Here is a 27919-nt window from a genome sequence, read left to right as displayed (position 1 = left end):
ACTTTAAGAAAATCCAAAACAAAAAGCCCAAAACCAAACCACAAACAAACTAACCCAAAATTTTCTGCCTATGTCATTTTTCTTCTCTCCCAGAGAAGTACATCACTTGTGGTCTACGGGAGGCAGCATTCCTCTCTGGCCAAGTTGCATAAAGCAGCACTGTAGTTTAAACTCAGAGTTCGTTCCAGAAATTGATTCCTATGGGCATGAATAATGTAAGTGTTACAGCTAAGCCTGAGACTTAAGAGTCAAACAACCTGAAACTGAATCTACTAGTCCTTTCAGAAAAACAATCATGTTTAAAAATTATTACCATGTTTTCCTGTTCTTAGAACAGATCTGGCCTAGGAGACTGTCCTTTAGTTTGAGTGCAGTGTTTCAAGAGGGCAGGGGACTCATAAAAACAATAAAACATGGGATTGCTCAACTGAAAATTTTAATGTGCCTACATACTTCTGTATAGTTCAGGTTGATTTATCCCGATCGTTACCGAGTGGTTGTATTAAACTGTGCGTAATACTCATCTGTTGGAATATTTGAATACTCTTCCTCCTTAAGATAAATGTTCCTAGAAATAAAGAAAAAATTTTAAAAGCCATTAGTAAATGTTTTCTTGCTATTATACAGAAGTAGCCTGAGAAACCTGAAAAAGATATAATGAATTAACACCCATAAATGTTCATAAATTATTAGAAATTTAATTTAATGTAACTAGAATTTGTTTTGCAAAATATATGCCACATCTCTTGCAATATAGCAAACTTCTGGTTTTCTATTCTATTTTTCTTCATGAAATATCCCTTCAAAAATCTCAACAGTAAAAAAGCCCGAATTTACACAATTCCAAACTTTTGTTTTCATGATAAGAAGTCGTTATGTATTGGAAAGTCATTTGTAAAATGTATATATGAACCTGAGATTGGCTAAGTTGGTCAGAGCATGGTGCTAATAATGCCAGTCATGGGCTCAATCCCCATATGGGCGATTTATTTAAGAGCTGGACTTGATGACCCTTCTAGGTCCCTTCCAACTCTGACTGTTCTGTGATTCTGTATTCATGCCCAAAAAAAAATACAACAAAAACAAACAAACAAAACAAAACAAACTGGAAAAGCATTTACATTTGTTTTTCTTTTCCTGTATGTATTATCTTCCTCCTTTCCCATAAGAGCAGACACAAGAACAGCCCATCAAGACACATCCAGTGGTTAGTGAAAGTTCTGTCATACATAATAGGCTGTCATTCTGTCATACATAATAGGTCATGCATAATACATCCAGGCTACTTGTGCTGCTAGCTTAACCCTGAGCTATCAGAAACTGGCAGCTCTACTGGCAGTTCATCCTTTTTTGTTTCAGAAAACTAAGGTAAATCAAAGAAACTGCTTTTCACCTGATAGTATCATTTTTCCGTGTAGCTAATTATATTTACTCTCTATTTTGCCATCTATATCAACAGTTTGTTGTCAGTGGAATGCTTGTAAGAATTCCAGATCCTAATTAATTCATGCCAGTCAGTAACACTCAAAACCTACTCTCTGAAGATTTATTAAATAATACTGGAAAACACACTTCAGACGAATTGTTGATTTTTTTAAAAGCATGAACTCATAGCAAGTGTATTAAAAAAGTTACAAACAGAACAAGTAAAAAAGCTCTTTGAAAGCCAAGATACTGGGTTAATAATGATAAAGAGTTTTTTTTATTTGAACAATGCTGGTTTGGTACTTACTTTGCTTTTTGCTCCTGAGAGAGTTCTGCGTTCATGACATCTAATTCTCGGCGCTGAACCTGATTTTGCCGCTGCTGGTGCCGCTCCCAAAGCAACTGGGCTCTTGCAGCCTGTAGACGTTGCCTGTCCCATTCAACATCTCTTCGGCGCTCCTGCTCTTTTACTCTCTACAGGAGTGAGAAAAATGCTTCATTTTCTCTTTCAAAGACAGAACTGTATATATAAAGTCTCATGGGTACGTTCATCCAAACAAACTTGCTTGCCTTTATTGAACACTAGGGGGAGAATTTGAAATGGGGAGAAGGGAGCAAGGATTTCTAAACCAAGCAGAAGCAAGATGAGGCCAATTAAAGAGCTATTCTTTTCTCTCTGTAAAAATCCAGAGCAGCAAGACAGGTTGATTTTTATTTTTTTTAAACTTTTCTTAGCAAGAGTTGAAACTTTTTGAGGCAAGAAGTGCATAGAAATCAGTATGGCTTATAATATGGCTAACTCAGTATAACAGGGGAGCTACAAACACGAGTAGACTTGTTTTTTCCTCTGCCTCACTTCTTACCTGACAATCAGGTCTGCAAAAAACTTACTTTTCTTGGTTTTACTAATTTTCAGCCAGCTTAATGACTTGAATGGGTTCAGAGTAATAGAAGAAGCAGGAAAATGCCAATTCTACCTTCAGCTTTAATAACACTACTAGGTAAGACAGTATAGCCTACAGTATTGCAAGGACTAAAAGATAAAATCAAACACTATTCCTTAGCTGTCATAAATGCAGCCTCTGCACTGAGGGAGGCAAGTCACTTTCTACTTTACAATGTCTTCATTTTGACTGCCTGCTTCTATACACCCCTAGAGCAGCAACTGTTACCACTAAAATTCTATTTTACAACATGGCTCATAGCTGTGTGGGATGCTAGAAATTAAACTCCATCACATTCTTACATTCATTCACTTCTAGGCCTCTGAAATATGCATGAGCAAGGTCACCGGACCTGGTTTATTTGCCTTGCTTGGGTAGCCTTGAGCATGAGAATGCCCTGCTTTCATCTTCAGCTCCCAGATCTTCTTACCCTAAGGAGCAGCCCACTCCCTGAAGGCAGCCTGTGCACTCTCAGGTCATGAACTGCACTATGAAGCCTTGGTCTTAGGCTGGGCAGGACTGTGCTGCTCAGCTGGACCATCATGGACCATGCCCTAAGATCCCATTGGCCCTGGGCTCTTCAGCAACCCTCCTCCCAGTCCAACTCAGGGCTACATCCTTCTCCATGATATCTCCAAAGTGATTCAGACGCACTATGTTCAATTAGACTGATTAAAGTTTGGGTAAAACACAGATTAATGGAAAACACAGTCTCATACTGGCATGTCCAGGGCAAACAATGGGATTTTTCTTCTACAAACATTGTCTATAATATTATTACAACCAAGAAAGCAGAAAATGCATGAAAACACATGTAAGCTTAAATACCAGTTTCTCCAGAGCTTGTTCCTTTTGAAATTGACGAATTTCCATCAGCTGCTCTTGATTCATTCCCTTCCACCGATCCACAAGCACATGATGTTTACCCAAGGGACCAATTGCTTGGTCAGGGTTTTCAGAAAGGAAGTCTCCTCGAAGGAGGCAGGTAATTTCATCCATGTCATCTTTTATTTTTTGAGCCTTTTCCAATTCATTTTTATGATCTAGTTCAGCAGCCTAAATTCAATGGAAAGAGAGGTGATATTTTTCCAAGAGAAATATGAACTAAGGGATGAAAAAATGTTAACACATCGTAACAGATGTCTTTCCAACTGGCATACAGTTGTCAAAAGCATCACATACAAATACTGTGATCATTGTCTTGATGCCTTAAGTTTTAGCTTTCATATTTTCCAGATTCTGTACTGCCTTAGTGTGACTCTGAACTTCACATAAAATGTTAGCAAGTTCTCTTCACAGGGTAGTTAGAAAAACAATCCATTTCCAGCCTGAGAACCAAGGACACCATTTCAGCTTCTGGCCCCAAAAGGTACAAACAACAGCGACTTGAGGAGAACAAACTGGGAGGATGGGACTTCATAACCTGAAGCTGTAACTGGACAATAAACCCCAATACATAAACGGACCAAAACTTATAAAAGTGTGAAAACTCATGACCATCTTGCATCCATCTAGAATCCATCTTGGGTAGATCCATGGCCAAGATCTTGAACTGCCCCAGGTGTATCCTTTGAAGGCCTTTTAATAAATATCTATTGTATTCCTTTAACTCTGTCTAGTTTAGGCAGAGTTTAGGCATCAGTCTTATTGGCCAAGATCAAAAGTCTAATATCAAACAGTTCTTTAATGTTGTCATATCACATATAGCAAGTAAACTGGGGAAAAATAACTGTTGTATAAGAAAACACAGAATTAAATAAATAATTCCACATTTATCCCCATGTAAATAAATGTATTTATTTAGCAGACAGACACAATATGATAGAAATTTACAATAAAAGTTAACAATCTTGAATCACTAGCCTTGATTTACCTATTACATACTGAACCTAGGTGAAGAGCATAGTTAAGCACTCAAAACAGACAGACAGGAGATGTCCAATTAAAGTCTGAAGATGCAGCCTTGATTCTGTTTGCTGAGACAAAATGCCAACTTGAATCATGTTATGTGAATGTATCTGAAATATTGGAACTGGAGATCACAGTATGCATTTTCTGTGGAAATCACTGTTCCTAATGTTCACCACAAGGCACAGTCTCCTATTCAAAGGAAATTTTCCCCTTACAATACTCCAGAAACAAAATACAATTATGTTAGTGAACATAATTACCTTTCAAGGAAGAATTAGACTCAGTAAACTAATTTGAAGTAGAATGATAATGCTATGCATCTTTCATTTCTAATACTATCTCATCCTTCTGTAATGCATAAGCTAAACTATCTGGAGCAATGCTTGGTTCCAGCTTCCACTGGACAGAGGACAGGAAACCTCCTGCTTGCTAGAGCACACAGACACAGGCTGCCAGACCTGTCTCTCTTTACACATCTATCTTGACTGCAATAGATCAGTGAGTAATTCCGTCTCCACTTTGACTAAGATGCGCTGTTAAAAGAAATCACTGCCTTGAGAATATTCACGTATGTAGAACAGCTCACACTTTCCTTGCTGATCAGTTGGCACTGGTTGGCACATACACATTGGCAAAGTAGATGAGGACAAATGAAAACGGAAGGGCTTTCCAATAAGAAAGAGCAGGTGAAGTCTTCTGTGCCATGTAAGGTAGAGTTAATATGAGCAGGCAGAGTAACTAGAAGATATAAACAACTGGGAATGACAGGACTTCAGACACATGCATGAACTTGTTCCCCTGCACATGCCAAGGAAAAGAATTGTAACTGAGCAAAGTGAACGGGGTGATCTATGCCACCAGAGGAGACTGCTAAACTGGAATTATCTCTACATCTGTAGTTAAAGACTTTGAATCTGGATAACAGTGGTTGTCCCTAACATCAGACCAGGAGACTGCCAGAGAGTGATTTGTTTGCTCCAAGGAAACATGCAAAACCACCTGTCAGTGACGGGTAGAAGAAACAACTAAGTACCATATTTTAGATTAATAAATTCCTTGGCTGAAAACAGCCTTGTGGTTTCCATTAAAATAACAGAAGTATTTGATGTGCAAAGAAAGTAATAAAAGATAAATTAACTTCTTAAAATTATACATTAGCTAAGCCACAATTCAACTTAGACAATGGCAAAAACCTCATATTTAGAAACACCTAGACCCAACAGGAACATCAACTATAGGGAAAAAAAATAAATGCCTACTTTTACACAAATGGCAAACCTCAAGCAAATTAAGTTTCATGTGACAAATATCAGATCTAAGAATCATCGTCATCATAACATGGAATAACACAGTAGGAATTAAAGGCTACTTTTCCATCTCTGATGTTAGTGAGCATGAATTTTATCAAAAGGTTAAAAGAAAATTTTAAAAGTCAAAATGTATTTCCCTGAATTGTTTTTTTTTCCTCAATAAGAGTCAATAAGTACATGAAAGGAACTCTGACATGACAACTTTTAAGACCTAAATGCCCAAAGATACTCAATCACCCAGTATTTTTGGAACACTGAACCAGAACATCTGGGTATGTACTTTTCCCTTATTAATACTATGAATCAAGCAATGATTTGTAATTTGGAAAAGCTCCACAGTAAATCACATTTAAAAGAAAATAAGTTTGAATGGATCTCATATAATTGCTGGCCTTGAAGCTTAAAATGTGCAATTATTATTTAGATCACCTTCTTAATGTTACTCTACTGTGATCTAGCAACAGATCAAAACAAGGCACTTCAACATTGTAACATTAAAGATTCAAGATTTCTCTCCCTCTTAGAGATTTCTCTTTAAGAGGGAGAGCATAAAATTTCCAAGCTGCCTGAGAATCTTACTGGAGGAAACTCCCAGCCCTATGTACAGCCATGCGTGTCACACCACCATGCCATGATTAATGACAAGATATTAAACTCTGAAAACACATCTGATTTATCTTTGCTTCACTATTTCTGATCCAGGCAAGCTGCCACTGGCCTCTTGCCTACCTGGGCAAGCTGGCTCATGTTCAGCCACAGTCACCGGCACCCCAGGGCCTTTCCTGCCAGGCACTTTGCAGACACAGTCCCCATCTTGGAGCTGTAGGGAGTTGTTGTGACCAAGTGCAAAATCCAGAACTTGGCTTTGTTAAAACTCAGACCACTGGCCTGGGCCCATTATTCCAGCACATCCAGATCCCTCTGCAGAGCATTCCTACCTTCCAGAAGACTTGGTGCCATCTACAAAGTGACTTGACCCCCTTGTCCAGGTCACTGATGAAGGTGTTAAAAAGCTGACCCTTAGGAACACCACAGGTGCCTGGCCCCAGCTGGATGTAGCTCCATTCCCCACCACTCTCTGGGCCCCAACGTCCAGCCAGTTCTCCTACCCAGTGAACAGTGTGTGTCCCTGCCCAAGCCATGAGGAAAATGCTGTGGGAAACAGTGTCAAAGGCTTTCCTAAAGTCCAGGCAGACACATCCACTGAAGGGGTCACTCTGTCCTAGGAGATCAGGTGGGTCAAGTAGGACCCATAAACCCTGGCTGGCTGATGCCCTGGTTGTCCTGCACGTGTTGCATGATGACGCTCAAGAGGATCTGCTCCATGACCTTTCCCAGCACTGAGGTGAGGCTGACAGGCCGGTAGTTCCCTGCATCCTCCTTCCAGCCCTTCTTACAGGAGTGTCACTCTGGCCAGCTCCCCTTCACCTGGGACCTCCCTGGTGAGCCAGCTCAGCTGGGAAATGATGGAAAGTGGCTCCATGAGCATTGTCACCATCTCAGTACCCTTGGGTGGATCCCATCTGGCACTGTGGACTTTTGTGGGTCTAAGTTGTACAAAAGTTCTCTGACCATTCCCTCCTGGAATATGGGAGCTTCATTCTGGTCCCTGTCCCTGCCTTCCAGCTCAGGGGGCTGAAGACCAAAGCAGAGAAGATACTAAGTACCTCAGTCTTTTCCCTATGCTCTATCACTATGTTTCCCCACAAACAAAGGATAGAGATTCTCCTTGCCTTTCTTTTGCTGTTCATGTTTATTTAGAAACAGTTTTCATTGTCTTTGACAGCAGTAGCCAGATTAAGGTCTAGCTGGGCTTTGGCCCCTTCTAATTTGCTCCCTGCATGACCTCACAACATTATTGCAGCCCATCCCTTCTTCCAAATGTAATAAACCCTCTTTTTCTCCCTGAGTCCCAGCCAAAGCTGTATGTTCAGCCAGGCTGGTCTTCACCACTGGCCTGGCTTTCATCACATGGGGACGGCTTGTTCCTGTACTTTTAGATTTTGATTTTCAATCAACTTGGGCTGTCTATAAAAAAAATTACAAGAGAAATGCCCCCAAAAAAGGTCAAGCAACATTAAAGACTTGCATGCTTATACAGCTAAACCAAAAAGTACCATATGTAATGTAAGTAATTCTAATGTGATTTATTTTAATGTGAGTAAATACATTTAAAGCTAATTCACAACAAATATAATTTAGCCAAGCTAATAACATCCATGTAACCCCTTTTGAGTTCTATGTAGAAGCTGAAGAGAAGAAAACCCTCTGCAGTAAGGTGACAAACTAGAGCATGACAGATAATAGTACTAAGACAGGCCCCAAAGCAAGGTCAGTAAAAAACCAAGAGACACTGTACACAAATACCCATGAAGCAGCCAAAGTGACAAAACCAGTGGTTGTGGGGAGTTAATGTAAATGATAAGGATAAACAGCTGTCAGTAATGTTTCCACACAAGTGCAAAGAAAAGCAGACAGACACACCAAGAGAATGGGAGGACTGATATAAACCCAGAAAGAAGCATGGGAGGCATTTGCTGTACCCCAGCTCAAAGCCCCCAAATGACTGTAGAGCTGTTTTTGCCCACCAGCCAGCAAGGTGAGAACCAGAAGGGACAATTTTGGCAGAGGATAACTAGATAGAGGACATCTAGATCCTTGGAGCCTCTATTCACTTGGCAAAGTACATAAAACTTATCTTGTTCCAATCTGAAACAACCTTGGAAGTCAGCTCCTAAGAAACCCCCGTGAAAACGACACTATTCATTCTGATTTTGTGCATCTTATTTTCCTTCTCTGTCTCCATATGTTCTAATAAACAAACAAACCAACTTAGTATTAATTTACCTGGATTCTATTGAAAGTTTTAGTAGCTGTACAAACAACACGTCTGCTTTCCTCTTCTTTTCTTTGTTCTTCCATAATCTTTCGGTCAAGTTCAATCCTAAACTTGTCATAAAGATCATCTAAATTAGATTCAAATGAAATTTAGTCAATATACATGGACATGATGTGCCAAAGGAGTTAACCAGGGAAAGAGGCAGGGGAAGCTACAGATACAGTAGGCTGAATAACTATTTCCAAATCCTACCACCAAAGCTGTCCATCTTGGGATTTCAGGTGAATTATGAATCAGTTTAATATGAAACCTATCTTGTCTAAACAAGAAATGAAATGCTAAAATGAAAGAAGGATCTTAGGTACTGCAGAAAACAATGTTTCATGACAAGCTGGGAAAGAAAAATCATTATTATTTTTTCTGCTCTAGGACAGTACGGATTGGACAGTTTGGCCTGATGAAGTAAGCATACCTACTGGAGGCATAAACCAGAAATGAAACCTGGGTGATATTACAATCACATGTGATGAAATAGAGATTTCCTAAGAGAAACAGTGAATACATTAGAGTTTATACAAAAACTGCTCTAGTACCTCTAGAGATTAAATATACAATAGGGTATGCCATATTTTTATCAGCTACATCACAACTTCAGAAAAATATTAAAACTACACTATCTTTTTTGTTACCTGCCAATTTTTGGTCAGCCAATGCATTTTTCCAGTCTTTCTGTTGCTGAAGAAACCACTCCCTTAACTGCTCCTTTTGAAACTTCATCCTCTGATCATAGTTTAAGTCTTCACCCACAAACTTCTGCATGCCAGATATAGTACACCGAGGATCATCATCTGAAACTCGAGCAGGTCTGTCTTTCTTTAGGGCTTGTGGATCATTCAGGTCAAATTCACGTCTTGTTTCCGGCTTCTGAAAATTCTTGTGAAATTCAATGAGAGCCCTATTCATGTCTTTAATTTCATTTTTCTGTCGTTCTTCTAGCAGACACATGAGCTTGTCATTTTTCTTCATGTCATGAGCTAGACAAAAATTAACACAATGAAACCAAAATTCCTAGAGGTGCATGAGTCATTGGAGTGCACACATAAGGTAGAAATAAAATTTTCAAGATGAATAAACAGAATGTAAGTCTTCAAACTTATATGTTATGATTATGCCTTAGGAGAGCATTTGATCCTTAAGTACCAGCCCAGCAAACACTCTAATGTTAGTAATATTTACTTATGAAATATTTTCATCTTTTTAGGTATAAATTTTATTTATTTTTACTAATGCTACAATTAAATATATGCATGTGAAACAAATACAATAAGAACTACTAGAACTATGAGGTTTTGTTTGGTGAAAACCTGCAGGAACACAAGAAATGTACAGTAAATCAATTCCCATTTACCCATAGTTTACAGCTACAGCTGAAATTGTTGCTTGTTGGAAGCTTCAAATTGTTGGAAGCAAACCAAAATTGGGCTGCAACCGAAAGGAATATAGGTAGCTCTTCCATAGTTCCAATGATTTTTCTAACCATAGCAATAAAATCATTGGCTGGCATTAAGTTTTGAACAGCTTAAGTGCTCCTGCCCATTTAATTGAAACTAAATAAATGACTGCATTTTTAAGAAAAAATTCACACCCAATTAGCCATTTTAGTGATTTAAAATAATCTGCAAGAAAAGATCATTTCCTCTTTTGCCAGACTCCACATTGCTGCTGGTAGTTTCCCAAGAGTCAGACCCTGAGAGGTGTATTTTCAAGCCAGGAAAATCACAAGCAGCTGTAGTAGAAGCACAGCATGGAAGCTGGCAGCTCCATTTTAGTTCCTCTTGAGGCACACAGAGAGCTCAGGCTGTGGGACCTTTTCACCTGATCACAAAGAAAGCACGCCAAACACAGAAGACCACAAAGGGTTTGATCAAGGCACAGCATGAAATATTTGTGTGGCTGTGAGTTCTGACTCAGCAATGGCTCCTCTTATCACCTTACTGTACATGACTCATGCTTCCAGCAATAATAATCTAGAGAGGATTCCACTCATCAATATATTCTATGGAAGAATGGCTAGACAGAAAATGAGCTCACTCTACAGGAGACCAACTAAAACAGATTAGCCACTACTATATTGAAAGGAGAGTGGTAATTAATTTTTTTTAAATCCTGCTGCATAGTCAGCATTTTAAATGATGCTATTCATCAATACCTTTTAAAAGAAAACACTGAAGATTCTGGCCTATTAGGCAATGTATCCATGCTTAATCATGTCAATATTAACTTAAGACAGCAAGGAGAATATATACTATGCCAATGTAGATGTATGAACATAAATAGGACATAAATTGGATGACTGAATTTAGAGAATATATTAAGGGGTAAAAGAAAGCAGAAAATGGATTAAAACATTTAACTATTCACAGATATATCACAGTATCTAGAAATATACCAAATCTTTCATGTTGTGCTTTTTCAGCTGCTTCTTGAATTTTTCTCTCCTTGACCTGCGCATCCAATGCATCTTTATCAATCTATTAAAATGAAAAAAAAAGTAGCTCTTTAGGAGATACTGTGTTTGAACAATTAAAACAGGTATTGTAAAGCTACATTGACTCACAGCTGTACAAGATAGATATAATCCCACTAGCAATGGAATAAGTACACATTACTAATGTAGGTAAAATAAAAATCCAGGAACAGAAATATACTTGTTTGTTTGTTTTGTTTTTATAATGACAGGTATGCTCTTGCACCTGATCAGATTTTCATCTGATAATTTTTATGTGATACATAGAGCTATAAATATTTTCAGCTGCATTACACAGAATGTATTTTCCCCATTACAGCTGGCAATTTTATTTTACTGTTCTGCTTTGATTTATAAAGCAGGTAAGTATTTTAACAGTAAAGATGACAGGAAGTAGTAATAGTTCTTATTTGAAAAAAATACAGAAGGTTCACTACAAGAATGGAATGGAAATGTTTCCAGTCTTGTCAGAGAGATTTACATGGCAAATGCAGTACAGGGTACATGATCTGTGATGAGCCGACAGATATGGTACAGAACATCCACATCCATGGCGAGGGGAATCATCAAATGGGAGCAGACACCTCCATTTTAGGCAAAAGAATGTGACCCCACATTTGCTGGCAGATGGTGGCAAATTAATAGGCAGAAACAAGGATTTTACTTATTTTCTGGTTTTTTTACTATCAAGTCACCTAATGTCTTAAAAAATTTTGTCAAAAATACAATGACAAATCTTCAAGAATCTGGTAAACAATTTTAATAGTCTTTGTCTAGAACTTATTCAGATGAAGACAGAAACAGATCATGGCTGAAAATACACATGGTTGGTGCTGTAAAGAACAACTGACAACAGCAGTCAGGCAAAGAGGAAAGTTTGTAAGCAAGGGTGAAACCTTCATGAATTCTATCCTCCAAAAACAATGGTGTTGTGGACACTAAATATCAACTCTTTCAGAGGTCTCATTGGGAAAACCAAGCTGACAATATAACTACAGGAAATACTGTCAAGAGAAATTCAATACAAGTTCTTAGTATTCTGGGAATAATAGAGGTAGGTCAGTGTACCAACTTGTGTTACACTATTGGCTCTGTGCTCTTCAAAACACTTTCACTCAACACAAAAACATCTCTAGAACAGACATCCCCAGTCACAGAAAAGTACAACTTTCACTTTTATGCATTTAAATAAGAAATCTATGAACAGTTTGAGGCAGCTAATTTCTAAACTAGTTCTATTTACGTACAAATTTTACATGTACATTGAAAGCAATTTTTTATTTGGATTACTTATCTGAACTCTTTAGAAAAATCAGTGATTTACTGAGGATAAATTCTTCAATCTGTAAGTGAAGAGGGCATTATCTTACGTTTCCATTACTCAGATGACAAAACAGATACAGAAGTCAAAGTAATAATAAAACTAGTAATAATCAAGGGAAAAAATGTAAAATCTGGGTTCCCATTCTGCTTTCCAGTATATCATCTCCATGTTTTTAAAATATTCAAACCCTGCTTTAGGATTTCTGTTTTTTAAGTCAAATATTGTCCTGATTTTTAAATACTGTCAGCAACTGCCACTCAGGTAAATTGGTCAGAGAACAGACACAAAGAATCTTAAAACCACACAGAAATACCAATAAAGATTATCTCCATACGGATTTCCTGGCCCTTTATGGTTCAGACCTGGCCTAACTTCAAAGCATAAGAACAGTCCCTTCTGTCTGCATCATTGTTCAGGTACACTGAACAATGCTAAATCAAAACAAACTGTTAATCAAAATTCCCCAGAGGAGCTCTCCTTCATTTTAGATGTTTGTCTAATGTAAACAGATCTATCAAAACCTGCCAGAGTCAGTTCTACAAAACAAGTCAATTCTAAAAAAGTATTTGAGTAAAACCTTCGAATGGCGCATTCCAGTATGGCTCAATAAAACACACCAGGATATGTTAGTTGTCAGCTATTTCATTAACTGAGAATATATGGCTTGCACTTCATTTTTAAGGCTCTAAAAAAGCCAGTTTATAGAGAAAGGATATGTTTCTGATGAAGAAATTCCAAACCATCCCAAAACTGCTAAAAAGTGTTATTATTTCCTTGCACTTAAGAATACTGTTTGGTACTTAAGTATATTGTTGGTGTGTGTTGGGATGCTGTAGGAGGTGGACACACCTGTCATGTTCATTAAGTGGGGTACTGCTAATTGCTCTGCAGTTACAATGACTCTTACATAAGAGTGACAAGAATAAATTCAAGGCCCTGTCAGAGATAAGGTGAAGATATTTTTTCACTGAGTCATGTTTCTGTACCTAAGAAAAGACGATCCAATTGACAGCTGTTGCAATTCTACCAGTTCATTGAAATCACCTCACAGCACTCATCCCTCCAGGCACACTCATAAAATCTTAATGTAGGCCTTTGGACATATCACAGGGAGACTCAATACGCTATTGCATCCAAAGTCAAGTAGGTATAGAGCACATTATTCCCTGACCTTCAGGATGCAAATTGCACAGTACACTCTGGAGAAAATCCAGCAGCCTGAAGGGTGTTCACATATAGACATCAACAAAAAATCAGACACAACAATTAATTAGACATACATAAACAAGGATGGATCTGTCTTGTTTTGTCTGATGCAAAATGTGCACTAATTGCAGGACACTTACAGCAGTAAATCTCTCACAGCATCAATTCTAGCGAGGTCCAAGCAGAAAGGGGCAGTATCATGGAGCAGAGAGGTAAAAAACAATTACTCGTTTCAGCCACATTACATGAGCTGACTCTAGAAGCTCTTGGATTCCTTCAAAGTACTCCTACACAGAGATACAACACAAGGCTTGATCTCTCTGTGCTGTAAGGGGGCAATGACACCTTGTTCTTGAATCCAGAGCAGTGGGGCACGGGTACACACGAGAAGCAGTGGCCATAACGTAAAACATAGTAAATTTTGCCTCGACAGAAGGAAGAATCTGTTTCCATCGAGGGTGGCAGAGCACTGAACAGCTGCCCAGGGAGCTCACAGAGTTTCCCCCTGAAGATATTCCAAACCCATGGACATGTTCCTGTGTCACCTGCTCTGGCTGACCCTGCCTTGGCGGGGGGGTTGGAGTGAATAATCTTCAGAGGTCCCGTCCAACCCTAAGTATTCTGTGACTTCTTTCACCAGTAACTATAAACGCGACTCTAAAAGTTGCATCTGAGCCCTCCCTTCCTCCTTGCTCCCCCTCACACATACACCTGGGGAGGGGTCACTGGGGTACCGCTCCCGGCCCGCCCAGACCGCCTTAGCCGCCCCTTCCCTCCCTGCCCCTGTGCTAAGCCGTTCTTCTCAGAACTCCTGAAAGCGACGGGGGAACTCGGCGTCTTCCCTCCCTTCCTACCCGCCCTCACCCCTATGGTGCGGATCCGTGGGTTGAAGATGCGGCCCCGCCGCAGCAGCTCCCGCCGCCGCCGGCGCTCCAGGGCGGCGGCCTCCTCCAGCTCCCGCTGCGGCCCCAGCCCGTTCATGGCGCCGGGACGGAACATCGGGACGGAGGGGCTGGAGTGAGAGCGGCGGCCGGGAGCAGCGGCACGTCCAGCCGGGACACACCGCGGCCTGTCGCGATGGGAACGGGAGCGGCGGGAGCCAGCCGGCACACAAGGCGGCCCGTCGCGATGGGAACGGGACCGGCGCAGCACGGCGGGGCGGGGCCGCTGCACGAGGCGCGCAGACTGTGAGGGCGGGGTGGGGCGGGGCCGCCCCTGCCTTTGAGGCGATAAAATTGTGGAAGGGGGGGGTTTGGTTGGGGTTTTTTTGCTAGTAGACCGAGTGGTGAAATATTCTCGTCGACTTTTTGAGGGGGTTGAGGTGTGGAGCTCTGGAGCTCCTGCCCCCGGCTCCCCGTGGGATGGGTTACCTGAAGCTGCTGGTGGTGAAGGACTTCAAGTCATGGAGGGGGCAGCAGGTTATCGGCCCCTTCATGAGGTTCAACTGCATCATCGGGCCCAATGGATCAGGTAGTGTGGGTGGGTGTGTGGGTAGGTGACAGCTGCTCCATGAGATGTCAACTTCGAGGGCTCAGTTTGGTGGTATTCAGCCTCACGGACCTGCTGAAAAATCTCCTCATGTGCACCTGAAGTGGGGGGGCAGTACAACTAAAGCCTTGGAGAGGTACCTGCTCTAATTCTTAGCTGAAAGTGCAGGTTTTTCCAGCGCGGAAGGGCAGGAGCACGCTGGGGGGAGAGAGGGAGGGGGTTAATGGAATTTTAATTTCGAGTTGACTTGTTGCTTTCCAGCTTGAGCAGAAAGCACAATTTGCAAACAGCACACCTCGTATTGGCCACCCCAGTTTACAAAGATCACATAAAGATGGTTTTATTTTAATAGCCCGGGCTGTACCTGATGGAAACCTGCTTCTTGATGGGAGTCTGTGGGTTTTGCTGTGCTTCCTCCGGGAAGGGGAGCGCGGCTGTGCGAAATGGCGGCTGCTGTGAAGTCGGGCTCACACCAACAGGGCTCTGTCGTTCCAGCGCCAGGTCGTGATCCCAAGGTGCTGGAACTTCTGTAAATTTGATCTCTGCTTCAGAAAGTTCCATTCAACAAAGGGGATTTTTAAGTCTGTTTGTCAAAGTGGTAGGAGGCGAGTGCTGTCTTAACAGAGCAACAAGGATGTGTTTAATGTTTGGCTTTAGCTTCTCCAGTCTGTTAATGATTTAATTTATAATTCAGATTTTTAGGCCCTGTATTTTCCTCACTTACCTGATTGAAGTAAGAGCTATGAATGCAAGTTGAATATATTTAGCATTGTTCTCATGTTCTTTATCATTCTATCTCCACTGTTCTGTATTGTAAAGTCTCAGAATTATGATACATTTTCCAGGTACTCTTTCAGTTAAATCTGAGTACATTTTATAGATGAATCCAAGGAAAAAAGGTGTGACTATTATGTAATCTCTGAATTGGGTATTTTTATTTGTCTGTTTTCCTCTTAGTGTTCTTTCTTTTCTGATGCTTTTGAGAGTAAGTCAAAATATTGTCGAAGTAATAAGGTTGAATGCTGAAAGGAATTAAGCTGTCAGCAGAAATGCTGAAGACTAAAGGGATAAAACAAAAAGAAGATTCCATTAAGAGGATTTTTGTCGAAGGACTATGACCAAGCTTTGTTGCTGTGGTAAATGGATCTGGGAAAGTGCTAGTATTCTTTAGAGGGCTGGAGTTGCAGTGGAAAAGTTGGAGATGGAGCGCTTATCCAATAAAACTCGCTCACGTCCCTCCAGAAAGCAGGCTGCCAAGGAAGGAGGGTGATGTGGCACACTCTCATCCAGAGAAGCTGTGTAAAAAACAAATGGCTTCTTCAATAAGGCTGAAGAAATAAATCAGTTTTGTCATAATTTTTGTTACAGACAGGCTTATTTTCTCCTACCAGTGTGTTACATCTTTAAAATGTTTATTATGTGCAACATCTTTTCCTCAAAGTCTCAAAATCATAGAGTGGTTTGGGTTAGAAGGGACCTCATATCTCATCTAGTCCCAGCCCCCCTGTCATGGGCAGGGACACCTTCCACTAGACTGAGTTGTTCCAAGCCTCATCTGACTTGGCCTTAAACACTTCCAGTAATGGAGCATCCATAGCTTCTTTGAGCAACCTGTGCTACCATCTCACCACCCTCACAGGGAATGATTTCTTCCTAAAACAATAAAAAGATACGTAATTAGAAATAGAATTCTGAAAGAATTTGGCAAATCTATGGAGTCTTTAATTCTTAATAAAATGCTTCCATTTCTGTAATGTCAAAAATGTCTTAATTTTTTCACTTTTTAAGGAAAATCTAACATAATGGATGCTGTTAGCTTTGTGGTGTGTGAAAAGACATCAAATTTGCGAGTTAAAAGTGTTGGAGAACTTATTCATGGAGCACATGTTGGAAAACCTGTTTCTTCTACAGCTAGTGTGAAGATAGTATGTTGTGAGGAAGACGGGGAAGAAAAAACTTTTTCAAGAGTTATCCGTGGTAGGTAGTAGTTTCTGCTGTATGTACTGTCTGGTGTATAAAGAAACGGAGACAGAAAATACCCAACTTGGAATTTCAGATGTCCAATATTAGTTCATAGTTGGGCAGAATAGTATAGTCCTTTCAGATAGCATTTTAATAGTGTTATAAATGAAAAAAATATATTCGGGTTAATTGGTTAAAAAATTAAACAAGTTATTATATGTTCTTTGTTCAATAGCTGTCTCTAGATATTTCCTTGTGATATGTAGATGATGTAGGCTCTAGGAAATGGGGTCTGACACCTTGCTGCAGGTGTGAGCACCATAAGCAAGGTTATGCCAGTTCCTTTAGAAAGTACTAAAATTAGAAACTAGAGTTTTCAAACAGAAAAAATAAATTACTGAAAGGAATAAATGAGTGATTGAAATCTCTTGTCATCTTTGAGAGAATTGCTTAGTTAAATTATTTCAGTAGTTTAATTATTTTCCAGTGGATTTTTTTGTTGTAGCCATTTTCAGCAGTAATTTTTTTTTTCCTTTCCTCCTTTAGGTAGTTGCTCTGAGTTTCTTTTCAATGACAAGTCTGTCAGCCGATCTGCATACATATCTGAGCTTGAAAAAGTAGGCATTCTTGTCAAGGCCAGGAATTGCCTTATTTTTCAGGTGAGCATTTAAGGAACTTTCAAAAGAAAAAGGGTTCTTGTTATTTTATAGAATACACAGTTAAGTATTGTATAGAAATGAGAGAGCACCCTTAGCCAACTACAAGGCAACATATTTTTTCCTGACCTTGCCAAGATCTACGAGAGTACAAAATAATACTTAATGGGGTTTGTATGTAGATGCATACACTAGTAAGAATGAAGCTAATCTGGAAGAATTGCTTCTGTTATTCACAATATATAAAAAAGTATGGGTGTGTATAAATACTTAGTGTATTTAATTGTAGGAGTGTAATTTCATTTTAAAACATTTCTGCTAGTAAAGATGCATTAAAATGTAAAAGATTTTTTTTTAAGATTAAGGGGTTGAAAATTCTATTCAGCTATTAGTTTCCTATAATTTAATGACATAGGCTTTAAGATTCTGATGAATAATACATTTCACAAAATCATCTTCCTTAGAGTTGCTGACAAAAATCTCTAAGGAAGAATGGATTTTTCCCTTTTACAGAAACATTAATAGAAACCTGAGTGGCTAGGTGATCCTCATTTTGGCACTAAATTTTTCCTTGGCTTTAAATCTAGGTGCATTTCCCCCAGCTGTGTGCACCATGAATATATACAGAGGTCTATACGTTATGCTCTTAAATTCAAAAGGCATCATATTCACCTACAATGCTGTATAATTTATTTATTTTCAATTTTGGTTTAGGGAACAGTAGAATCAATTGCAATGAAAAAGCCAAAGGAGAGAACTCAACTTTTTGAGCAAATTAGTAATTCATGGGAATATGCTGAAGACTATGAACGAAAGAAGAAGAAAATGCAGCAAGCAGAAGAGGATGCACAGTTTAATTATAACAAGAAAAAAAGAGTGGCAGCAGAACGCAAACAAGCAAAGGTGGAAAAAGAGGAGGTAACTTCAAGTTACTCAAATTTTCATGCTAAGTTGCCAGATTTTGCATCTCTTCTAAATTTCAATAGTGTTTAAAAAAACACAACAAGCCAATGAAACAAGCTGACAAACTTCTGTTGGTTTTAGTCTAGTAGTTTCTTTCAGTATGGCATACTAGATAATAATTCAGTATAATTTGAAAAGGTAGAGGAATACATGTAATCTAAATAAAAGAAAGTATAGGCTTGCCAGTATAATTAATTAACCATTCGCTTAAATGTTTGAGTTTTATGATTAGTGACCATTACTGGAATTACAGCTACTTGTACGTCATGTTACATCACTTTTGGCTTGAAGTTAGACTGCTAAGGATGGAAAATAGTTTTTATAAACTATAAATTAAATTTTTATGTTGATAGGCAGAGCATTACCAGATGCTAATCAAGGAACTAGAGGACGAAAGGATACAGCTGCAGCTTTTTCAGCTTTATCACAATGAAAAACAAGTTGACTTTCTGAAAAACAATTTGGATGAAAAGAATATGGAGGCTTATATCAAGAAAGAGTCTCTTTCTACTGCAGAAGATTCATTTAAAGTCAAGAAAAAAATGCTTGGGGTACTAAACAGGGACCAACAGCATATGGAAAAAGAAATGAAGTAGGTTTTCCAGTCACATTCTGTGATAGTTGAATAAAGCATTATCTGCACTGGGAGTTTCTTGGCAGGTGTGCATTTCCTGGTAAAAATTTGGGTGATAGCCCAGTGCTATGGAAGTCAGTTCCTTCCTAGCAGTTCTTTGAAGTAAAATCCAGAAATGGTTTTTACCTCCTCTACCATGCCTAGATACATATTTCATTATATAAATATTTGCTTGATATTAAAATTTAGGAGGCTATGTTTCACTTCTAAAATTACTGTGGGTACACCCACAGTGTAAGTCCCAATTTTAAAACATTTTAAAACTGATAGTTTGCATATGTGGTCAGGAGGGGGGAGGGGTGTCTTTTCTGTCTTCCCTCTCTCCCCTTTTCCTTTGGCTTTGTTTTGTCTGTGTTTTGTGGGGGTTGGTTGTTTTGGGTTTGTTTCTGGTTTTGTTTTTTAGGACTCTGGAAGCATCACTGATTCAGCAGAGACCTCTCTATATAAAAGCAAAGGAAAACACATCCTACCAAATCAAGAAAGTAGAAATGTCTAAAAAGTCTCTAAGGGACAAGGAGAAATCCTGTAATAAGGAAAAGCAGAACATAGAAGAACTAGAGAGAGAATTGAATGATATTGAGAAGGCATGGAGAGCGTTTGAGGAGAAAACCAAAGAAGAGAGAATGCAGAGAGCAGCAGATATTGAGCTGGGAGAAAGTCAGGTGAGCCAGGAGGCCTAAAAGTACTGTTTGCTAGAGAAGTCCAAAAATACTCCTGATAGCACAGAAACTGTTATTTCACCAATGATCTGTGATTTTTAGTGATCTTTTTGCCCTTGAACTGAAACAAAGCCAAAATTCCAAGTTTTATTTAGACACATGATACGTTGTGGAAGGGTAGGACAGAAAACATTTGTGAGGGTCTCAGGGTGAGTGATTTTTGAGAACTGGCTTTTCATCTGCTGTATCAATTAGGGAAAACCAATGAAGACAGAAAAGTAAACCAGACCTTATAGTATACATACCATCTGCTGTGGGTCTGAGTCTGAAACTGGGGTAGCTCATTTGAGAAGGAAAAGGCTACATCCCTTGATAGTAAGTTTACTTCAGAAGAAGCTGTCTTTACAGCCATATGGCCATGAATGTTTGTAGAACTATGTGATAGGTTTTTTCCACTGTCTCCTCCTTAAAGTAGTTTCTGATCAATTAATGGAGAACCTGCAGGGTTGTTACTTTAGTTTGTGAATATTCCTGCACTGCATTTTAGAGGCGTTTGGTCAGTTAGTCATCACTTAGAAGATTTGTTAAAATATTTATATTTCACTTACTATATGAATTTTTCTAATATCATGAGAATGCTGAAAATATTGCACTAATTTTGGGCTATGCAAAAACTTACTGTTAAGTTTCAGATTGAATGGGAAGTACTATAAGGTTCCCTGAACAAAAAGAGTAATAGAGAAGGCTGAAAAAAGACTGTAGGTGAGAACTCTTAGGTGTAAGCTTTGGGTTGAATCTTACTCTAAAAAAAATACAGCTTGTTATAATGCAGTCACTAGCTAGAAGAGTCTTCTTGAGAACTGGGTAGTTTTATGAAGTTTAGGTTGGTAAAGTTACTTAAGGCTGTAACAACATGAGTCTTCTCACTTTCCAAGGAGTGATTTTTTTTTTTAATTTCCTTTTGTTCAGTTGGAGTGGTACAAAGAGCTAAAGGAAATGGCAAGAAAGAAAGTAGCTACTCTAGCCCAGCAGCTAGAAAAACTTCGTTGGGAGGATAAAGGAGATCAAGAAAGGCTGAAACTTAATCGCAGGAAGAAAAATGAAATTGAGGTATCTGTATCAAACTAGAATTGGTTTTTTAGGAGAAAAATATCTCTCTGCCCTTCCTGTGGTATAACTGTGTATATAAACGTGTTCAATGCTCTGATGTAATAAAATCCTCAGCAGAAAAGGTACATTGCAAGTGTTAATTCAGTCTCTGTGTTGCAGCAGGTTTAGGAAAATGGCTTCTAAATTTGTTCAGAAATAGTTTGTGTGGGCCCACACTGAGGATTTAGATTTGAAAGCTTTGGCTCTGATATTTTACAATTATTAAGAATGTTGGCTTAACTGTCATCAGTTTCTGGTTTTGTAAGTGTAGTCTTTCTGAGGTGTTCCACTGCCTTTGTATATGTGTATGACAGTCACTCCCTGCAGAGGTGTATTTTGATCACAGCTGAGATGGTTTTAGGGTCAGTTGTGTGTTAGAATGTATTGTAGTTGGAAAAATCTCAGTGTCCACTGTTCTCTTGCACTTCAGAGGCAGTTTTTTTGTGTGAATACAGTTACAGTCATTTTGATTCTGGTATCTTTTATCATTGCAGATCCAAACATGTAACAATAAAATATGTACATTTTTCACTCTGGCTTGGTTACTATGCATGATGTTTGCTTCTGATAGAAATGAAAAGGGCAGAAGCTCAGCTGATGATTTCTGTTTTGCTGGAAACCTTGTCCTGTTAGGTGTTCTGGGTTTATTACTTGTTTTTGGTGGTTTGATTTTTTTCAGACTCTGCTAAATTGCGTTTTTATCACCTATTAAGAAGTTAGAGAGTCAACATGCATTTCTTCAGCATTTAGATACAGTCAAGGTTGAGGGAGACTGCTGTTTAGAAAGCTTAGAAATGCATCATGTGAGACTTTACGAGTGATAGAGTTCCAAACACCTCCTTCTTGAACATATAAACTTTTTTCTATGGAAAAGTCTATATTTTGCTCCAGATTTATGAGGATATAAAATTATCCTTACCATAATAGCTAAGCTAATATTTGTACATCCATTTTTCCTTTATTAAATACTATTTCTTTTTGAATTACTAGCTGTCGGGAAAATTTGATTAGTATGTAAAAATGAAAAAAATTTCATTGCCTGTGCTTCTTAAATTGAGCAAGTCTCATTGTGTTGTTGAGAAAGGAATAAGGAATACTTAAGAGTGCATGAAATATGAATATGCGAACATTGCAGTGGGTAAGAAGAGGTTAGCTCTCCATCCCTAGAACTATTTAAAAGGTCACAAGGAGTTCAGGAGTTAAATTAAGGCTTAATAAACTGTGTAGGTAGCTGTATTTTTTTTCCTCTGCACTTGATTCAGTTAATGTGTTTTTAATAAATTTGAGTAATTGAAAGTTCTTGTTTTGGCATTGGTGGGGTTTTTTTACTACAATGTTTTGTGTCAGTTTGGAAAACTGTCAACTTCGTTGGAAAAAGCTATTGATGCTGGGCCAAGAACAGCTCATCTTCTGTTTCAAGACTGTAATTTCCTGGCTCTTTGTTTAAAGTTTTCTTTTATTTATTGGTGTCATGATTCTCTGTGCTGAAAAGTCTTTCCCTGAACTGTAGCTGAACATGGAAAATCTAATAATGGCCTTGGTAAAATAATTTCCCAATAGTACTTATTCAGGTTCAGCTTGGCACCCACCGTTGCAAAAGAGATGCTGTTACTTCACCATAAAATGGCAATAAAGAAGAAAAGATCTATCTCAGTACTTGTTCTGAGTGTAGAGTTGTATATCTTAAAACTGTCATTTTTCTCTGGTTTATTTTTAACACTTTCTATTTGTGACTGCATAGGAAACCATAAAACAGACTGTGGAACAGGTAGAAGAGCATGAAAAACGCATAGAGAAGTTGGAAGAATATACTAAAATATGCATGTATGTGTAAAAAATTAAAAGCTAACTGGATTTCTTAGGTGTTAATCATTTTCAAAACATAGCAGGTTTCTGTTTCCTTCTAATTACTTTCTTTGAGGTTTTAATAACAACTAGAAGTCTTACTAATTTTATTTAATATTTCAATCACTTAAGCTGTCAAAGTAGGAAGTATGATGACTAATCCATGTTTCATTTGAATCAGTTCTGTAATTTCTCACAAGTTACGTTACAGTGGGATGGGACTATTATTGGACAAATTCTGAGCAAGGATACAGGACAGTTTTGTAATTGTGCTGCTCTAGAAAGCATTAATGTTTACATTGTGTATTAGCAAAGCTTGGGTCTTGCCTTCTGCCTGATACTTACTCCTTGTGAAGTTAGGTGACTGCAGAATGACCTTAATTTATACTGAAAGTGTGTATAAATGAAATGGTGAATTGCTTTTTATTTTTGCTTCTGTTCAAAGTGGATCGTTAACAGAAAAAAAACAGCAGGAGGAAGTGCTGGCTAAGGAAATTGAGAATGCAACAATACGAATGGCTGAAGTGAACGAAGACTTGAACAAAACAGTTGGTGAACTGCAGAATGCCAAAATTGATTACCATGAAGGAAGGCGTGAGCAGATGAGAGCAGAGATCTTGGAAAGTCTAAAAAGGCTATATCCGGATTCTGTGGTAATGGAATGGCCTCATTTAAATGCTTTATTTTGGAGTTAAGACTTAAAAGTTCTGCATTAGACTGAGTAAGCAGCTGGAGTAAATTGGACAGTCTGTAATATTGTTTAAATTTTGTTCTTGATTTTGAATGTATTTGATGAAATAGTATTACTGGAAGAATTGTAGCATATACTGTCATTATTTTTTACAGGTTCAAAAAATACAGGCATTCCTGCTTGCATCAAACAGTAATTTTGATCTCTTGTGTGATTTAGTGATGTTCAATTAATTCTTTTCCTTATTTGGTTTTGTTTTCTTCTGTCCTCCTTTTTGACTTCGTTATTTTGAGCAACTGAATGGGAAGATTAGCCATGAGACCATTTATTCCAGAACAAATTCCAAATACTGCTTCTGAATGACAATTTTTATATTATCAAATGATCTGTCCTTGCTTATAAGTTAGGTTAGTTTACATATTTTCCTTAAATTACACTTCAGTAATGCCATTAAGGGTTTTGTCTATTGATTCTGAATTGTCAGCATATGTTAATTGGTGTATGAAGCATCTTTATATCTTTTTAGTGATGTTAAAAAGATAGACTCCAACACTAAAAACCATTTCAAATAGGAAATTTTTTATAAATCTAATTAGTTAAATAGTTGGCCTCTGAGTATGACTCAGTGTAATTGATCCCTCTTGATATACATAGTCATTTGAGATGTGCAAGCTGGCAGTCTTTTTTTTTAATGTTTACCCAACTTTCCAGTGTTGCCTTTAGAACATGAAAAGTAAAATGTTTTCAGTTGATTTTGGCTTCTTGGTCTTTTGCAAAAACCTCAGATTATGGCAAGCATCTGATCCTGTTTTCTCGAAAGAGTAAGAAATCTGCTTTTCAGCTGTTCTTCAGGATTTTTTCATCCAAGTTAGCAAGGTGGTGCTAAAAAAATCAAAGACTTGATTGGCTTACCTCTTTTTGCTCACTCTTTGTTTTATATTCCTGTTTGAAAAGGGCTGGATCAGGTGGTGATGCCTTTTTGGCTTAGGGAAGGTAGGTGTTGAGGAATATTCCGTGATTTTCCTGTAGGAACTGCAAATTTAAGTGTACTTAGAGATGGGATGGTTTCTAACAAAAATGAGAAGTCAAATTAATTGCATGAACTATCCTATTACTGGAAGGCTTTAGTGCTGTCTGCTTCAGTTACCCTTGTTCCTGCAGTAGTTTTGCCAACACCAGCGCACTGAGGCAACACAGATGTTTCTGAACTGCTCCTTAGTGCTTGGGTGTACTAATTCCAGATGAGTGAACACAACCTAAATCACAGTTTTAGGATAGAGGGGTCAAGACACATTTTGTCTTCTGGTCTGCTGGCAGAATGAAGGAAATCTTTGCATTGGTCTTCTGGATTTCATGGGCAAAAATGACAGCTTCTAAATGTTCAATTCCTACATCCATCTTACAGCTTCTGTTTTGTTAAAACATGCTTATAATGGTGGGTGAACTCTGCAGGTACTGAATTTGATAATAAAACTGTAGATATGCAAGAAGAGATGAGTAGCCATATGTCAAGAAGCAGGAAAATTGGTTTTGCATGAATTCACAGATAATAATGTTCAGACTGTGCATCAGTAGGTTTGATCATTCAGAAAAAGCTCAGCTCTGCCTATAATTACGGAAAATAAATAAAAATCTTTAGGGAGCATGTACAGCAAAGAACTATAATTCATTTTCTCTCTGGAGGTGTTATTTCAACACATGGCAAAAGAGGCTAGATTATTTGGACTATGCAGTACAAGGAAAGTAGTTCTTATGCTTTTCATGCTCCCTCATTTTGGGGTTGAAACTGGAATGGTAGCTCTTGCTGCCATTTTGTAGGTAACCGGTCTATTTATTTAAGATGTTATTGTCATTTTATGATCTTACTTAGTGTTAGATACTTCTTACTCTCCAAAAAGCCTGCTTAGATAACTTTGTTAACTTTGCTAGCTCTGCATGCTTCTAGAAATGTATGAAAGTGATTCTCAGTAACACATAGATATGTACCTGTAACCTTAGAGGAAAAAATGGGATCATTCCATATTCTGAAGACAGACTTTCTAAGTTGGGTTGATGACTGCTATGATTTCTGGCTTTTTCTGATGTACAGCTGTTGTGAGAGAGGGCAGCTGGTAGATATGTAATACTGAAGCACTAAGAGGAAAATATATCTTGTATGCAAAAACACTTTTTATATCTAAAATATTAATATTTCTCTGTATTTTAATCTTCAGTTTGGAAGATTACTTGACCTGTGTCATCCTATTCATAAAAAATACCAGCTTGCTGTTACCAAGGTATTCAGCAAATACATGACTGCTATTGTTGTTGCCACTGAAAAAACAGCAAGAGATTGCATTCGGTTCCTAAAACAAGAACGAGCTGAACCTGAAACTTTTCTTGCTTTGGATTACCTCGATGTAAGTATGTTTTTCTTTTTCCTGTCACCAGCAAGCTAATACACTTACAAGCCTTGATACTGGTTCATTTAAGTTTAACTAAAATCGGCTTAAGTGTTAAAGCACAGGACTTGGGAAGTGAATTTCGTGAGGCTCCTTTGCCAGCCAGCTGAGGTCCTTATGGATGGCAGCATGAACATCTGGGCATATCAGCCATTCCTCCCAGTTTTTTGTGATCAGCAAATGCTGAGGATATATTCTTCCCCATCATCCAGTTAATTAATGAAGGCATTAAACAGGATCAGTCCCAGTATTGACATGTCTACCTACTGGCCTCCAGCTGGTCTTTGTCTACCAGTCACCACACTGTGGGCTTGTCTGTTCAGAGAGTTTTCAATTCATCTCACTATTCATCCAGACCCTATTTCATCAGCTTCTCCATTATGACCTTAGGGGAGGCAGTGTTAAAAGCCTCTCTGAAGTCTGGGTGGGAAATACTCACTGTTCTCCCCTGGTCTCCCAGGCCAGTCATTTCTATTGTGTCAGGCTGTTACTGATCCTGTGTGACTGACTTAGTGAATCCATGCTGGCTACTTCTCCAAGATTTTGTGTTCATATGCCTGAAACTGGTTTCTAGGATAAGTTGCTCTATCCACAATCCACAAGTTGCTTTTCCACAATCAACACAAAGCTGACAGTCCTTGAGTCCTCCTCCTTGCCCCTATTTGAGCACAGGAGAGACACTTGTTTTCACCTAATCCTTAGGTACCTCTTTCAGTTCAGCTGCCGTTCTCACTCAAAGGTACATTGCAAGTGGCCTTGTAATGACATCCTTCAGCTCTGCTGGTTGCATCACACCAGGACCTACACATTTACATGCATTCAATTTGCTTAAGTTTGCCTGAACTGATCCTCTTCTCGCAATGTCTTTATGTTCTAGACTCCCCCTTGGGCTCCTGCCTGGATTCCCAGAGGCTAGTCTTGCAAGACTGAGGTGAAAAGAATTCAGTACCTCAATCTATTCTATATGCTTTATCACCAAGGCCCCTGCCTCATTCAGTAGCAAGCTCACATCTTCCTTAGTCTTGCTTTTATGACTGTGTATTTACAGTGCCAAAACTGTATTTACAGACACCATTTCTGTGGCATCCCTTGTCAGATTTGGTTTCATCTGAGTTTTGGCTTTTTTAACCTCATACCTGCATGCTTGGATTGTGCTTCTGTATTCCTATGAGACTGCTTGTGTTCCTGCTTCCACCTTTTGTTTCCTTTTTGTATTTGTTTATCCTTGTGGCATTTTTGCTTGACTTCTTGCTCATGTTAACATTCTTAAGACTGGAGGAGCTGATTGTTGAACACTGAACAGGATTCTTGGGCCTGTCTTCATTTGGGGGCCTTGTTCCATGAAGAGGCCAAAGTCCAGGGCTGTGAGCTTGCCTTTCACCCTTGTGCCTACTCTCAGGATGCTGAACTCTTTCTTCTGTGTCATGCTTACTGCAGCTAGGACTGCTTTTTGACTTTCCCATCCCCTACAAGCCTCTCCCTTTTGAGTATGAGATATAGCACACCTCATGTTCCCACCTTCCAGCATCTGTCACTTGGGCAAAGAATTGGTCATCAGTGCTTCTCAGGAATGACATGGATTGCTTGTGCCCTTTCTTGTCCTTTAGCTGTCTGTAGAAAGCCTCATCCCTCTGCCCTTCCTGATCAGGCAGCCTGTAGCAGACACTCATTCCATTGTCACCTTTACCTGGCCCCTAAGTCCTTACCTATGAGCTCCCAAATGGTGTATCTTCTTTCCCCAGGCAAACCTCTATGCATTCCAGCTGTTCTCTCACATAAAGGGAAACTTCAGCTCCTCGTCCCCACCCCACCTGTCCTTCCCAAAAAGTCTGTATCCCTCTGTGGCACTGCTCCAGCTGTAGGAACTATCCAACCATGTCTTGTTGACCCCAAAAATCATAGAATCACAAACTGGTTTGGTTTAGAATGGATCTTAAAGCTCATC

The 27919-nt window shown here is 38.9% G+C and overlaps 2 protein-coding genes across 4 annotated transcripts in view; one reads left to right on the top strand and one right to left on the bottom strand.

Annotated features, from left to right (window-relative positions):
• Positions 1–419: 419 nt before the first annotated feature.
• Positions 420–14467, bottom strand: RIBC2 (RIB43A domain with coiled-coils 2). Its single transcript, XM_014256034.2, has 7 exons — positions 14351–14467; positions 10879–10960; positions 9119–9463; positions 8438–8556; positions 3198–3425; positions 1733–1899; positions 420–568 (listed from the first exon to the last, which is right to left on the bottom strand). Exons 1-7 carry the CDS (start codon positions 14465–14467, stop codon positions 487–489), a joined length of 1140 nt encoding a protein of 379 aa, XP_014111509.1. The 3' UTR covers positions 420–486.
• Positions 14468–14771: 304 nt separating this feature from the next.
• Positions 14772–27919, top strand: part of SMC1B (structural maintenance of chromosomes 1B) — a 31524-nt gene continuing 18376 nt past the window's right edge. For 2 of the 3 annotated variants that reach the window (XM_088055766.1, XM_088055768.1), the window contains exons 1-10: positions 14772–14956; positions 16763–16955; positions 17487–17595; positions 18307–18510; positions 18909–19147; positions 19593–19851; positions 20818–20958; positions 22739–22821; positions 23288–23495; positions 25747–25932. In XM_088055766.1, the coding sequence (XP_087911892.1) occupies positions 14848–14956; positions 16763–16955; positions 17487–17595; positions 18307–18510; positions 18909–19147; positions 19593–19851; positions 20818–20958; positions 22739–22821; positions 23288–23495; positions 25747–25932 (1731 nt within the window). In that variant the 5' untranslated portion in view covers positions 14772–14847. The remainder of the gene's footprint in view (positions 14957–16762; positions 16956–17486; positions 17596–18306; positions 18511–18908; positions 19148–19592; positions 19852–20817; positions 20959–22738; positions 22822–23287; positions 23496–25746; positions 25933–27919) is intronic. The other variant, XM_088055767.1, reaches the window with a different exon arrangement.

Source organism: Pseudopodoces humilis, chromosome 5 (genome assembly GCF_049639895.1).
Source record: "Pseudopodoces humilis isolate 2021_Gansu_Grassland_sample_001 chromosome 5, ASM4963989v1, whole genome shotgun sequence".
Classification (NCBI taxonomy): Eukaryota; Metazoa; Chordata; class Aves; order Passeriformes; family Paridae; genus Pseudopodoces; species Pseudopodoces humilis.
The sequence above is the reverse complement of the archived record's forward strand: the minus strand, read 5'-3'. Positions and strand labels throughout refer to the sequence as shown.